Raw genomic sequence first — 15,836 nt, forward strand, 5'->3', positions numbered from 1 at the left:
ACTTAAAATGCACATATGTCCCTTGATAAGACAAAGTGTAGGCAACTTGACATAGAGTCACTTAAAATCAGCGGCTCTAAACCTTTTGGCTTTTGGTCTCCAAACATTTTTTAGGGCAACTTTTCACTAATATGCCAATTAATGAGAGAAAGGGGGTTCACAAAAAGCCCAAATACAGCCTGTAAAAGTGGAGATGCAGGACAGAGAATTCTGAATGTGTGGGACTGGAGGGAGGCACTCAGGGACATGGAGGGGAAACAAAGAGAACGGTCTGAGGACCAACTCTCCCAGGGTCGGGGCCGCAGATGAGGGCACTAAAAGTAGTACTTGACTGCGGGCCTAGAGAAGTTATAATTAGGGATCAAATGATCTGCTTTTCCTTGATCTATCTTCTCTTGTACTTACTATGTAATTTTGACATTTCTTCCCTATACGTTTGTATAAGCTGGAATTTATAGATATGCTCTTTTTGAAAACTTAGTTTTATTGAAATGTTTTTGATAGTTCTAATTTACAATGATATTGAGTTACCCTTGAAGGGAACACAGAAAATGGGGCTTAATATTGTCCAAATTCACTGTTTTAGTTCTAGTCATTTGCTTCACTGAGGAGAACTGGCCAGAATCAGGTTTTAATTTAATTTATTTGGCATAAGCCAAACAATATATTTAGATACACTCATTATCTGGTCCTATTGTCAATATCTAGGCCATATCAATTAAATCAGTTTGAATATAATTACACAGAACAAATTTGAAGAAATCCACAATTTACTGACAAAAGACACAGAAATGATAACATATCCTTTGTAGAAATGACAAAGTTTTGAAAAAGAGCATCCATTACAAAAAAGACACTCTACAACTACATCTTCAAATAGGTAACTTCATGCCTTAAAACTATTTAATTTCTAAGCTACTAGACATAAATTGGACCAAACTTGAGAGAGCAAAACTACCTAATGTTTAAACTGTCAGATTTGTATGATTTCTATATAACCAAAAAAGTTTCTAAAAAGGAATAGAAAATATGATTCTTGCTGCTCAGATTCAGAGATGGCTTATCATATTTAGATGCAAAAGATAATATACTGGTGGCTTAGCAAATAATCTACCACTTCTATTTAGAATTATGGTATGTGCTCATATTTTTGCAACTCACATGTCTGAGTCTTCCAGAGTAGACTTGCCTCTGGGTAGCATTAGGGCTGCTTTGTTTTAACTTTCAGCAACAGAATTAGGTCAAGCATCATTCCCATTAGAATTTGGTCAACCAGTCAAAAGGCATGAAATAGTTTATCAAAGGAGTCTGCACCTCTGGTTTACACTGTTCTATTCAATGACATGACAAATATTTCAACAAAGCTAACTGGAATAATGACTGCTACCATTTTGTAATCAACTAGTGAGACTCAACATGACATGATGTTAGAGAAAAACAGAAACATTTCTTGAGCAGTATGTTTTTATAAAAACTTTTTAAGTCTGTTTACAGTGCTCAGGCCCATCATACATAGTTGGTGAAATTCATTTATCTTATGTATTCATGTACACTGCCTTATTCCTGAAAGGACTTGAGGTGTGTATACTTGATTTGAAAACACAAACATGAATGTGTACATATATCAAGTTTTCTATCCAGAAGACCGTTTTGTTATTCATTCATAGGTAGCACTTTGGCCCCATGGGCATTGATGTAGGTGAGAAGGATTTTAGCTCTCTGCTCTATTACATCAATGAGCTTTTCAATTCCTTGTCTGCCTCCTTGACTTTCCCAATAAACTTTATCAAGAAATAGAGACTGAAGGAGCTTCTGCCGTAAGTGTTGGCTCTTCAAAACAGAAACTGCAGATTCAGGAAACCTGAGAAGATAAAATGAGAGTTCATTCTTAGCAATTGCTAGGAAATATTATGCCTTACCCAATTGTTCTGCTCTTCATTAATCTGTCATAAATCACACTATCAAATAGCACTTTGAGAATCAAAACATTTTTGTCACTGTCAAGCTGACACTTCTCTTAATAATAATAAATTAGAAGACCATGTTTCAAGGGAACTGAATTTTCAGTACCATTGAGAACTTGTCATACTAACATTTTACTTAACGTCATTGCATGTATGCAAAGAGAGACACAGGAATAAAAAGATCCTATTAGGCTGGCAGAAATACTTTCCTCAGTTTTCAGCTCCATTTCAGCCACAGAAACCATTTTAATCTGTCGAGTAGAATAGTGTCCTCGTAAGTGTCAATGTGGGGTTTTATGTAAGAAAATATGAGAAGCAAAATGCTGACATTTTCAGTAAAGTATTCTCTTTGAGTAGAAGCTGCATGACTAAAGTTAATGTGAAATAATCCCAAATGTATGTAGTAAAAAAAGAGAAAGGAACCATTCCAAAATGCCCAAATAAACAAAGAATTGCTTTTGATTCAGATAATACTTCAGGAATCCTAAGGATCTGGAAGCATTTTATTAAACTGGAAGACTGAATTGCTTTCAAATAGATGTTGCAAAACTGAAGATAGAGAGCCGAGGCATTCCATAAGGAATCATCTCTCTGGAAAACCTGAGGCCCATTTTAGAAGGGTCCTTGCTGAATTACCTTAAGAGAGTGCATTGTGCATTCTGCTCTTCATTCAGAAAGTATAAAGCACAAACATTATCTGAAAGACTTAATAAATTTATGGTTCATTCTCCTAAGTCATGTTTTGCTTTGGCTTCTTCCAGCTTTCCTTAATATGCTGATGAAAGCGAAGGAAAAATATTGGAGGTTAATAGTAATTTTCATGTAAACATAGCTGTTCCTTAGAAATGAGCATAAGAACTTAAGAACATATATTTGCTTGAAGAGTACAGTTTGCCAGAAGGTTCAGGCCTTCTAAGTATTTTTCCTAATTTCAGTGTAGCAAGCTGAGGACAGCACTTGAGGGCACAAACACAAGGGATCCAGGTGTGCAACACTTCTGATGCTGAGGAAATACCAAAGGCCTCAGGGTCTGAGGAAGTGTAGAATTAAATAACACTGGGAAGATGCTCTGAGCTCCCTGAAGACATGTACTATACAATTTAGTGGCCATAATATTAATTAAGCAAGCATTTTTGCTCTATGAAGTATTAACAATCCATGATTTATAAATTCTATGCCTTTCAACTAATTTAGCTGTGGCAGAATGAGATGAAACTATTAAAATTGTGGATCTCTTTAGCGATTAATCCTTTTCATAAAGTAAAATCAAAATATTACCTGTCTTTGCATTATATTGATTAATAGGAATATTCTATGCATAAATCTGGGTTAGCAAAGTCTTCATTTTTACTTTACAGCATGTGAATTAGATATCCAAAGAGGATTTAACTTTAAACTCATTACTCCTCACAATGCATTTAAAATTAAATCTTCTTTGCAAGCGTAACTAAAATAATACTCACATTTACATGAGTGTATGCAATGGATGGATTGTATTCTCTGGGCATTTTTAATTCTAAGAGGAAATATAGGCATTTAAGAAGATCGCATAATATGAACTCAGTAAGTGATGTTTTAGGTATGTAAATTTTCCTACACATAAAAATCTGCTTTGCTTAGAGACTTAAAAGAGACTCTGCCATATATTCTACCTTCAATTCTTCACCAAGACATGTGAGGAAGGAGTATTAACAGGCAAGATATGCAAAATATATCATAAAATTGGGGTTCATGAAACTCACAGGAACAGTATTTTCTCTAGTGTTGAAAGTACATAAAAATCCACATTACATAATTTCTTACAGTGCTAGGAAGAGCTATTGAAATATACTTTAGAGTATTACTAACATGAGCAATAGTAACAGCATGAACACCACAAATTATTGCAGAAAAGTTATTGGACTTGGATTTGGAAGACCTGGGCTCTACCCCCAATTTTAGATTTACATATATACTGTCCAGCAGTCACTCAGCTTGTTAATTATTTTACTAAAGCACCCCTCTATTTTCAAGTCTCAAACACACCCCAATTTCTTATCACTCTGATTTTCAACTAAGGTAGGAAAACTATTAAGAATGGCTGTGAGCTGGACCCTAAAAACTAGCCTCCATCTCCATAGCTGGAGTTGAACAACACCTCAGACTCAACAGCAGGCTTCTGCCACTATTAGTTCCTGCCACTGTTGAGTGTCTTAATTTCCTTTATTTCCAACTAGATGTAACCTCAAGATACTTTTTCTCACAATGTATGTCTACTGGAAGGATTTCCAAATGTTCAAACCCCTCCTACCTGAATTAAACAGCCACTGCCCTCTGATACTGCCTTCTCCTCAGCAGATCGGCTCTAATCGTCCACCACATTCAGGAGAGTCACTTTAGTTAATTATGCCTTTGGACATTCTGCCATGTCAGTACCCGCACGTGTGTTATATCCTCTATCCCATGCCCTAACGACAGAATGTCTGCCCCCTGCTAATTCCTACTCTGCCAGTTCCCATTGCAGAGATCCCTGCATGCGTCCAACCTAACCCACAGGATGGATGTGAAATGTGGAGGGAGTTTTGTGGGCTGGTGAGGGTGCAACCTGGCCGCACTCGTGGGTTTGTCTCCTTCTTCTGGGGCTCCATTATTGGATTGCACATCCACAATTCCTCCCAAGGATTCTTCAGTCAGATATAGGATGTGAGTTTTCTCAAAACCTTACTAGTTATTTAATAGAAATGTGATGCCCTGCAGATGTTACTACATCATAAGACTTACTCTTTGATGCCTTCTAACAATTTGAAGTTTAAGTTATCTTCACTTCTGTCAAAGAAACCCTTGTTGTCTATAAAGACCAAATGCCTTGGGTCATGCTTTCGCTGGATAATGTGTGCTAGAGTCACGGAATCTTGGCTGTCACATTTTGGCCTCAGTCCATTCTGTACACAGGAATCTTCCTTTCGAGGTCTGAATCCACAGCAATTTGTATCTAAGCGATTATAAATCTGAAAATCGGAAACAAAAACAAAATCCAAGATGCTGAGTAAAAACAAAACTTGGGAAAGTTAGATTTCCAAAGAACGGGTACTTTCTAAAAGGCTGACTTGCCAGAATCTAATAGGGCCAGGCTCCTTTAATTAAAGGCAACTGTCAGCATAAGTCCACGGCTCACATCCTTCTGACTCAGCTATGGTTATAAGCATTTCCAGCTTCTGCTAACAGCTCTCAAGTCATCCAAGTTAGGCATCTCCACCCTTAATATTCAAAGTTCCCACTGACATCACATATATATCATGGCCAAAGAATCTCTCACTCTATTCATGTCAGAAGGTAAAAACTGTTATCCTCTGACATACTTAGAAGGCTATATCTTGTTTTCTCCCTTAGGTTGGGTTACAGAAAATTTGAGTTATCTCAATGGCTCTGAAAGTGTACTGCATCCCCTAACCTCTCTGGACTTCAGTGTTAGGTATCTGACCTCCCAAAATAACATAGAACAAACCTACTGAAAAGGTATGTGATCCAATGATGTTGCACATATGGAGTCCACAGCTAGATTATAAATAAGGGAGCAGAATGAACAAAACCATTGAACCTATTGGGGGTTATTATGGGGAATAGGGTAACACCCTATAATAGGAGGTAAAAAGAGATGAATTAGAAAAGGCAGAATTGTGTATATTTCCATTTCTTTGGGTCAAAGAAAGAAACATTTATTAATCAGGTAAGCTCCAGGAATTAGAGAAGAAATTTAATGTAAAATCTCTGCTCTCACACTTGTTAGCTCTGTGGTCTTGTGTACATCCTTTATATCACTAACTCTCAATTTAATTACTTGCATCATGGGAATGCTACTATTCACCTTGCACAGTTAGTGGGAAGATTAATGAAAATGCTTTTACACCTTCCAGCCCTGACGAAGTCTTCTAGAAGATACTCAAAAAATGAAAAATATTTTTCTATTTTCCTAGAAATATAGAATATTATATTTCTATAGTTATTACTATTGTTGAGACACACACATCCACACTTTATGAAATGACTTACCTCAAAACAAGCTCCCAAGGCAAAAGTAATTTCTCCATTTTAGTGAAGGAAAACTAAGCCTCAGAGAGGTTAAATAATCTGCTCTGGGTAGAACAGAAGTAAGTAGCAAAGTTAAGATTCAGACACAGTTGTGTTTATCTCCAAAATTCCAAGATTTTTTCCCCAATACCTCATTGAATGGTCTAAGGCTTGTCAAAGATTGTACATCTGTTCATGATTCAAAAAATGACTAGTTGTAGACTGTCACTTCTATTCTTTTGGCACTTAATTCCCATCCTTTTTCATCCTCCTGTGTTTTTCCAAATCTTGTGGGGCTGTAAAAAAATCTAGCCCACTTTGAAATAATCATTTATTCATTCATCCAACAAATATTTATTAAACATCTACCACCTATCAGTGGGCTGGGCACCAAGGCAAATGTTGCCCATTGGCAGCACCTCTCCACCACAACTATGTCCATAGGAAGATGAAGTGGTCACTTAATGGAGCCTCACTACCACAGTAAACTTTAAGAACTGGACAAGTGAACTTCCTCTCTGTTTTCTGCATGTAAGTGGACTTTGCATCAAAAAGCATACTTTGAGAAACAGTGATTATACAAGAGGTGAGCATAAGTTGATTTTCTATGTAGTTTATGTAAAACCAGTCACATGCGGCAGGGGTAGTCAGTGACCACCAAGCGGTAGGAGAGCTCTGACAGCATACTGCTGGTCTAGAAACAGTCTACAGATAAGGCAGGCCTCTGCCAGGATTGGCTCCAGGCAGCTGATCCATGGAGCCAGAAGTTTAACCAGTGGTTTATCTGGTTACAGAGGGTGACTCCAGGGAACAATAAGTTCCCACTGCTGGTTAAAGTGCATTTATTTGACATGAGGATAGGCAAGTTTCCCGAAGGTGAGCATCGGTGCCCAAGCCAATCACTACTGGTTAGATTGAAAAAAGCACAGTTCAGAAACTATTAGAAAAGGATGTTGAGCCCTTTCTCCTCAATTTCATTCATTTTATGTAGTTTCTTGACTGCCTTTGATTATAAGAGAACTAAATGATATAAGAGATTGCATCAGATTGCCCATTATTTAAATTAAGATCAGAGGATCAGGTAGAACATGAAAATAACTCTTCCAGAAACTCCTTCTCATCCAGTCTCTCCTTTTAAATATATATTAGCAAATAATTCTCAATGAATCTCTATACCATTGTTCTATCATCATCATATGTTTATATCCAGTTATAATGACATTATATATGGAAACTAGATCCTATCTGATATTGACCACAACATCAAGGTCTATTATATTGGATAAATGTGTTTAAAAGTTAATTTTGAAGGACAAATCTACCAAACACTTCTTATATAATGCTCTGAATCCTTTCATCATTGTGGATTTCATAGTAGTAAGGCATGGGCTGAGACATAATAATACATTTCTGTTGTTTTTATAGCAAAACCATGAGTATCATACATATTCATGTGAAATTATAAGCATTTAAAGGGTTTAGACTCTATCTTTCAGTACTTCTGTATTATGTTTTTCTGTTTTTAAGCTACAAGAAAGTACTAAAAGTTAGAGATGGAAAATACTGATTTGGGTCATCGTTTTTATTGCTTTCCCAAAATTAGATTGTTTCCTACAGAGTATTTTTAAAGTGCTTTGTCTGATCTAATTTTGAATCACTCAACTATCTGTGATGATCTCACCACTTCCCCAATAGACCATTATGCCATTCAAGTCTAACAGATTTTATTATTGAAAATGGCTGTATGTTCAGCTCAACTGCCCTCTCAGAAAATGCTTACCACTCTTTTTATTCAGATCTATGCATATATTCAGTGGGTATGCAAAGACCTGTTGAGTGTATGTATGTACATACACACATTTAGAATCAGATCGGAAGGTCTTAAATACCTGGGTTTTGCTTTGTTTTTCAAATCCTCCAACTATAGTAAATTATGTCTTTGTATTATTGCCTTTGTCTAGTAAGGGCTTAAGTAGCACTTAAATCTTGTTCCCTAGCTCTTCTCAGAATTTTGTTTACAGTCTTCCTTTTGATTCACATTCAATATACCATAATCCACTCCTTTAAATTCAGTGCCATTTTGCTTGGCATTTAACTTAGCTATATATTGAATATATTTATGCTTACTTTAAAGAGAGTTCACCTATTTTTTAATGCCTAATAAAGTATATTCTGGATAGCTATGAATCCATAATATGGTTTTAATAAACTTGTTTAGTGCACACATGAAAACAATCATTTAACTATCATATGATTTAGCAGTGGTGTTCATCACAGACACATCTAGGTGTCCCTGTTCTTAGATAATTATCTTACAAAGACTCTGGATTAAGATTTTGTCAGTTAAGTGACTGTGACTGTTGATCATTATTTCAGCTGGTTTAAAATCACATCTCATTCTTTAAAACAAAGAAAACATTTTGCAAAATTGATCTTTTGAATTTGAAGAGTACTGCTAACCATCATTTTCCATAAAATTACTCTTTCTTCTTTTAGGGAAATATATCTTTTCAATGTTTACCTAACTAAAATTATACTCAGAAAAATCCAGGTGTTCCAGCCAAATATTTTACTGGTGGGGTTTATTTTTAGAGATATTGCCTTCTTATGAAGTTTCTTTTTTTAATTCCATTTTCCTTTTGGTAGTGTTAGTTTTGCCTGTATGAAAAAATATCCTACAAGTGAGTCACTTATGCTCACAGAGCTGAAATAAGGATGCCTCTGCCACACTAATGAGCTCTCCAAACCATCAGAAATCTACAGAAATGACTTTCCACCATTTTGCACAGCATCTGTTCTAGATGTGTCATCAAAATGTGAGTCTATCAAAACAGTTGTGGTGTTTCTTCATATCTTCTATTTCCTCAAAACAATGTAACTAAATGACTATTTCAGGCAATGCCTGAACAAAAGCATTAAAAAAATATTCTAAAAGTGTTGCTAATATTACCAATGGAAAACATATTACCAGTTATTTATTGGGTGGTTAGTATGCACCAGGAACTGTACACTTAATGTTTTGCACATACCATTTCATTTAATCCTCAGAGCAACCTAAAGACATAGGTCCTACCAATAGCGCCATCTGAAAAATGAGGAAGTGGAGGCACAAAGAGACTAGCTGACAAACCCAAAGTTTGCCACCTCATAAATGACAGAATTCAGAATTCTAACGCAAATATCTATGACTTCAAAACCCATGCTCTTATCCACCGTGATTGTATTGGGTGGCACAGCCTCCAAGATGGCACTGCAAAGAAGCAAGTGCATTTGGATAGAGTGTTAAATGATACCACATTCAGTAAGCCCTGGTTAAAAGGTTTCAGCAGAAATGCAAAGAACTTCAGTGTAGGAGTCTCGGGAAAAACTCATGAAAGAGAGGTTAGTACCATTGGGTTTTAAGAGAGAAGCAGAATTAGCCTAAAAATAAGCAAAGGCATTAAGGGAGGAAATTATTAGAGAAATAGAGTACATTAGAGCAAACTGTCTGTAGTGAGATACCAAGTGTTTTTGTTTCTTCTCCAGCTCTACAATCCATGTGGACTGTGGGATGGACAGAAAGATAATGATTTATTACTAGAGAATGAAATTTTTAAAAATGCAAAATGTCAGCCAAATATTTAGTTAGATTCAACAGACAAAATTGCCAAATTGCTGTCAAAATTTCTAATTGCCTTTTTGTAATTTTTGTCCTTACATCATCAGGGACCAGTATAAATTGGCACAGGTCTTTAAGTCACATTTTGAGTAGCACGGCACGTGACCACACAATCTAGGATAGGGAGAACGTGACAGCAGGTAGTCAGAGCAAAAGGTGAATAAGAGCATTAGGCCTATAAGGGAGAGCTAAAAATTCTTACTTGCCTGCAAGTGTCACTATCATTTTCTCATGCAAAGGTGGAAGAAAGGTACAAGGCAAGAGAGCAGGGCATCCCATGAAAAGGTTAAAAACAAAAACTGAAGGGAACCAAGGCAGAATTTACTTGGAAACTGAAGAGGGAGGAAATGAAGATGTTCTTTCTAACCTACATCAGGAAGTCCCCTTATCCAGATACTTTTTCATTCGATTCTTTTAGTTAAAGTACATAAACTTGTATATTTTTCTACCTGCTTTCTCACACTTCTTGAAGCACCTGAGTGTGTGTAGTTTGGTGGGTCAGTATCTTAAGAGTCTTACTATCTCCTTTCAAGCTATTTGTTTTTACCATTTTTAAAAAAACTGCTGGCGTTTTACAAAGCTCCTCCATAACACTGTCTTCTTTTGGTAGAGTCAAATAAAATAATGATGGCACAGGAAGACATGGGTCTCTTTAAAGTAGCATTCAGTGAATGGAGGGAGGACGAATGGGATGGGAGCAGACAGTGGGACTGCCTGTGCTTGTCATTTGCTCTTGGTTGGCTTCTTTATTGTGGGTTCAGTTCCACAAACCATGGATCATGAACTCAGATCCCACATTATAAGTCTGTCTTAACACCCAGCATGCAATAGGCTTTCAATAAATACACAACAAGCAGATGTGGCAGAAATAACAATAGGACATTCTGTGCTAAAATTAGAAGTTTTCTGGAAAGTTCCTTTGAATCCCAGTTATCTCATTAGACATCTCACTTGTTTCCACAATTTTCACGGGAAAAAAAAGTCCCATTTTCAACAATTACCTTATTTCAAAGAGGCAAAATGACAGCAAGAATTGATACCATTATCAGCTCCATCCAAGGTGCAAAGAAACAAACATACAGACTTATTTATCAGCTAATAACTCACACTGGAAAATCCTTCTGCATGAATTTGCCTTGACATTGACTAGTGCATGGCTGCCAGGTTACCAGTGAACTGGAGCTGGGTCCCCATAGCCTACCACAGCTGAAGGTAGGCCAGACCACAGAGAAGAGCAATGTCACATAAATCCCAGAGTCCCCACACTACTTGTTAATGCAGACCTCGCCTCTTACCTGGGGAGCTGTGCAGAGCAAAAGCAAAAGGGTTCTCACTAAGCTGCACCTGCATCACTTGGGAACTCTCACCTCAAAAAATAATAGACTTCACTTGTGTTCTGTGCTGCCATGGCAACAGGAGCCTGTCAAATTAGTATGCATGCAAATGTGACTAGCAGAGCAGTTCATAAACAATAAGAAAAGTAAAAACAGTTTGCAATATATACATCTAACAGTGGGCACAGGCTCCCTTGTGCCCCTGCCTCTGTAAGTAGTAGTTATGGCTCTACATCACCTATACTCTAGAATTCCACATTACCAATGTGAACCAATTCCATGCAGAATCTCTAGCTGCTTCCACATATGGATTCTAAGTATAGACATAATAGTATTTCTTTACAGAGAAGTAAAAATCTTTTTAATGCTTTAATATTTTGGATGTTTCTATAGATGTGATGTTTAGAATCCATATACTGCACTTCTGACTACCAGAAGTCAACCTTCATTCTGCTGCACCAAGAAAGAGTCACCAGGCAAGTGACAATTTATTTTTAGAGGAAGAAAATTCATGTTCTATAATTTGCACAAGCAGAGCTTCATGAAAATAGCCTCTGTCAAAGGCACACCCACTTTCCTGTGAAGACTTACAGACAGCACTCAGGTTAAGAAAAACAGTAGTGCTTACATTTTATGAATTCTGATTTATAGAATAGACTTATATTAAGCAAGGGAATTTAAAATAGAAACAAAATTAATTTAATATAAGTAAGATTTTTTAAAAATGTTTACTGTCAATGAAATGAAATCCTGAATCAGGGTTGTAAATAACCTTAAAATCTGAGGGAATATTGTCAGTGAAAACTTTTCCTTTGTTTGGTTTGATATGTATTAATATTTAGTAATATTATAGGATTTCTTCCAATTTTATTTTCCTGTGTAATGTGATATTTTATAATAACAAAACTGACAAAAATAAAGACAAATGAAAGGACTATAATAAAACACAATTATGATTTTGGTGACAAAGATTCTGTGCTTGACCAAACTTTCATCAGCCTTCTGAACCACCTGTCTGCACACTTACTCATAAAATCTAGTTTTAGCAAGTACCTGGCCAAGTCACTTTAACCAGAACCCCTCTCAGTTGGTATCTGATCATTCTCAATATCTAATGGGGGTCCTTATCCTCCACCATCCCCCCAGGTGATGTCTGACCACACAGCCTTGTCTCTGGCAAGAATCTGGTTAGGCCAGTTTACCCAGAACTCCTGTTACCCCTGATGCATCCTCTTATTACTAATTTAACAAACACTGTCTGCTACCCTGTATGTGGCTATAAATTCCCACTTGCACATGCAGTATTGAGGGTTGAGCCCAATCTCTTTCTCTCATTTTAAAATCCAATCACAGTGCCCCCTATACCCATCAGGATGGTCCCAAATAAGGTCTGCCTTACCATCTTTAACAAATCCAGTGAATAGCTTTTCTCTAACAATGATTAACAAAACCTAATGTAACATATCCAAAGCTATTGAAACTCATTTTTAATGGAAACTGGTTCTCTTTATAAAAAGTTAATTACCTCTGATGAACTGATTATTTTACGGTTATTTACAAATAAATACTGCTTGAGAATAGAGTGGTGGTTGCCAGGGGCTAGAAAGCACAGTAAGTGGAGAGATTGATTGGAGAGATGCTGAACAAAGGGTAAGAACTCTCAGTTATAAGATAAATAAGTTTTGTGGATCAGAGTATAGTTAATATTATCTTGTATAATTCAAACTTGCTAACAGAGTATATCTTAAGCATTGTCACCACACACACACACACACACACACACACACACACACACACACACACACAATGTGAGGTGACAGACATGTTAATTAGCTTGACTATGGTAAATATTTCACAGTGTATACATACATCATATCATTGCATTGTACACGGTAAGTCTATACAATTGTATTTGTCAACTACCTCCATAAAGTTGGGGGAGAGAGAAAATTCTGCTTTACTAAATTAAGTTTTCAAAGACTATTGTTACATGAACATATAGAATCTCCCACTTGAAAATGGATTTGTTTCTATGCTCTTTGGGTTAACAAAAAACTGTAAAATAAAACCTTTTCTGTAGCTTGGATACAATATCCCAGGATACCACTAAAGCACTTTACATCGTGAAGTTTCTAGTTTTCAAAATAATCCGAAAGGATATGTATCATTTTTTCCCCCTTATTACCAATAAATAAAAAAGCTCTAAGAGGGTAAGGAATCTGTCCAAGGAGACACAAATAGTGAGTGATACAGATTTCTATTAACTCCTGCCTGACTCACCACACTGCCTCCAGAGGTAGAAAAAAACAGATTCTTGCTTTCATGGAGATTACAAACTAATGCCTCTAAGCATGATTCACAGTGTATCCTCCACATCGCTCAACATCATATTGTGCACTGTGTGCACAGACTCAATAGATGTTTGCTAAAAAAAAAAATGAAGGAATGAATGTCAGCTCTCCTCAGCTCACCTACTGCAAAAGACCTCTAATTAGGCCAGACCTCCATGTTTTTTTCTGCCCATTGTCTACTCTCAGAATCTTAAAATTAGAATCCCAGAATCCCAGAAACACAGAGATGTAATACCTTGAAGTTACTAGGTACTAGACAAAGGGAGAAGTATTTTAGGAAAATTACCCTAGAGCCATGGTTCTCAAACTTTCTTCTTCTAGAACCCTTTGACACTCTTAAAATTATCAAAGATCCCAGAAAGGATTAATTTATGTGAGTTATTTACCATATAGAAATTAAAATTGAAAAAATTTTACATAGTTATATATTCATCCATTTACAAATAACACTGATAGACCCAATATATGTTAACATAATATATTTTTATATCCTTTCAAAAAAATAATAAGATTAATGGGATTGTTCTTTCAAGTTAAAATCTTATTTAATAAAAAAGCAGCTACTTCAGCTCACGATTCAAGCAACTACATAAATGATTTTCCTCAAGACAACCACTGTACTGTGGGATGCACAGGAGTGCTTTATGCATTCTTTCCATGTTGCACACAGAATATTAAAAAGATGTACACTTACTGGTAGAGGTTTAAGACAAAGAAAGTTTTTACTATGGCTTCATCAAGGACATTTTTAAGTAAATCATGCACTTATTCCATGTGTTTTTATTATGTGAACACAGGGGTAATGAAAAGGAAAACAATTCTTGGTAGTTTGGCGCCAGTTTTGATTCATGCTAAGGCACCAAGAGATTCACCTACTACTGCAAATATCAACAGAGTGTAAAAGCAAAAATGGTCTCAATATTATTATGGAACTACCCTCTGAAAGGGCTGCAGAAAAGCCACGGACCCAAACAGTCCCACCCAATTTGACTAGACAACAGCGATAATATTTTGAAGTTTCATTTATCTCTTAGTTATCTAAGTCCATAATAACAACTTGGAAGAACATGGAACTAATAGAATCCTCATGAACCAGCACTCACTCAATCCTCTCTGACACTACTTCATTGGGCAAAATGAACCATAAATCTTTTAAAACTAATTATATACAAATATATGTATATTGAGTCAGATGAATATCTCCTGCCATCCCAGGTATGCATGTGGATATACTATTGTGTTAACTTTTCCATGATTTTCTTACTTGCTTCTTGCCAGATTTATCCAGAGATCCAATGATTAAATGTCCTGTTTCCCTGGAACACAGCAGTTAAGGCTGGTTTCAAACTGTCTACGGTTCAATGGCATAAGATTATGGGGAAACCATATCTTATGCGGAAGCCAATACCAAAAGCTAGCTCAAACAGTGCACTAAATAATCTTTGAATACCAAAAGGTTATTCATGGACTCACCAAGGCTTCCTCAAATCTCTGATTCCCTCCAGCCCAGCTATGTATACAACAAGACTTAGGATTGAAACGTACTGTTTATGCACTGATCCATTTCAGCATAGTCTAAAAATACCATAGCAAGGGTTGAAATAAGAAAAATGACATATAATTAAATAACATACTCCATTTCTTATTAATAATTAGAATTGACCCAGAAATGCTCAGTTGGTTATCACTTAGCAATATGAGGTTTATGAATATAATTTATTTGACTAGACATTTTCCCCTTTGATTCAGACACAAGAGCAAAGACCTATGTCAACCAATTTCCTAGTCCACATTTTATGCATATGATCTTTTAGCATAATCAATGCCAGAAATCGCTGAGAATAAATGCTGAACAGGAGGTGGGGAAAATAATAAAACTTTAAAGGCTCTTAAGTTGGAAACAGACAACTGAGGAATCTGTGTGCTCCTTAATAGGAGGGATATGCTTTGAGACACAAAGAACTCTTCACAGGAAGTGGGCTAGGATTCAGAGAAATGAGTTCTTGTTGTAGAAGCCAGGTGGCTAGTAAGTTATGCCTCTGTGATGAACCAGAGTCAGTGTGGTTAGAGAACTCTTTCAGTTCAAAATTGCCTTCATGAAAAATAATACAAATAGCTTAAATTTTGTGAAGTGAGAAATGCGGTCTCTAAAAGTCAGGTCTCCTTTATAGCAATGATGTCAAAGCCCAAAAGAGAGACCCATAGATCAGTCAGTGCCTTCCATATACCTTCTTCAGGATGAAGAAGACAGAACTTCTCTACAAGAGAAGTTTTAGCAGCAGAAATACATTCCATCGAAGGGCCGTAAAGAGTGAGACTGCTTGCCTTTTGAAGTGTATCATCTACTGTTGGTTTCCTCATCTCCCCAAGGTACTGAGAAGGCCTCACTTCCCAGGATCAGGTACAATCTAGCAGGCGAACTGATGCAAGGGGAAATTTTACAGACTTCCTAGATCAGGTTCTTTTAAAAGAGGATTCTGCA

The 15,836-nt window shown here is 36.5% G+C and overlaps 1 protein-coding gene across 1 annotated transcript in view; it reads right to left on the bottom strand.

The window, feature by feature from the left end:
• Positions 1-558: 558 nt before the first annotated feature.
• Positions 559-15,836, bottom strand: part of GASK1B (golgi associated kinase 1B) — a 40,312-nt gene continuing 25,034 nt past the window's right edge. Inside the window, exons 3-4 of the mRNA XM_036887853.2 lie at positions 4,725-4,951; positions 559-1,861 (exon numbers count right to left, since the gene is read on the bottom strand). Coding sequence (XP_036743748.2) covers positions 1,654-1,861; positions 4,725-4,951 — 435 coding nt within the window. The 3' untranslated portion in view covers positions 559-1,653. The remainder of the gene's footprint in view (positions 1,862-4,724; positions 4,952-15,836) is intronic.

Source organism: Manis pentadactyla, chromosome 1 (assembly GCF_030020395.1).
Source record: "Manis pentadactyla isolate mManPen7 chromosome 1, mManPen7.hap1, whole genome shotgun sequence".
In the NCBI taxonomy this organism is placed as follows: Eukaryota; Metazoa; Chordata; class Mammalia; order Pholidota; family Manidae; genus Manis; species Manis pentadactyla.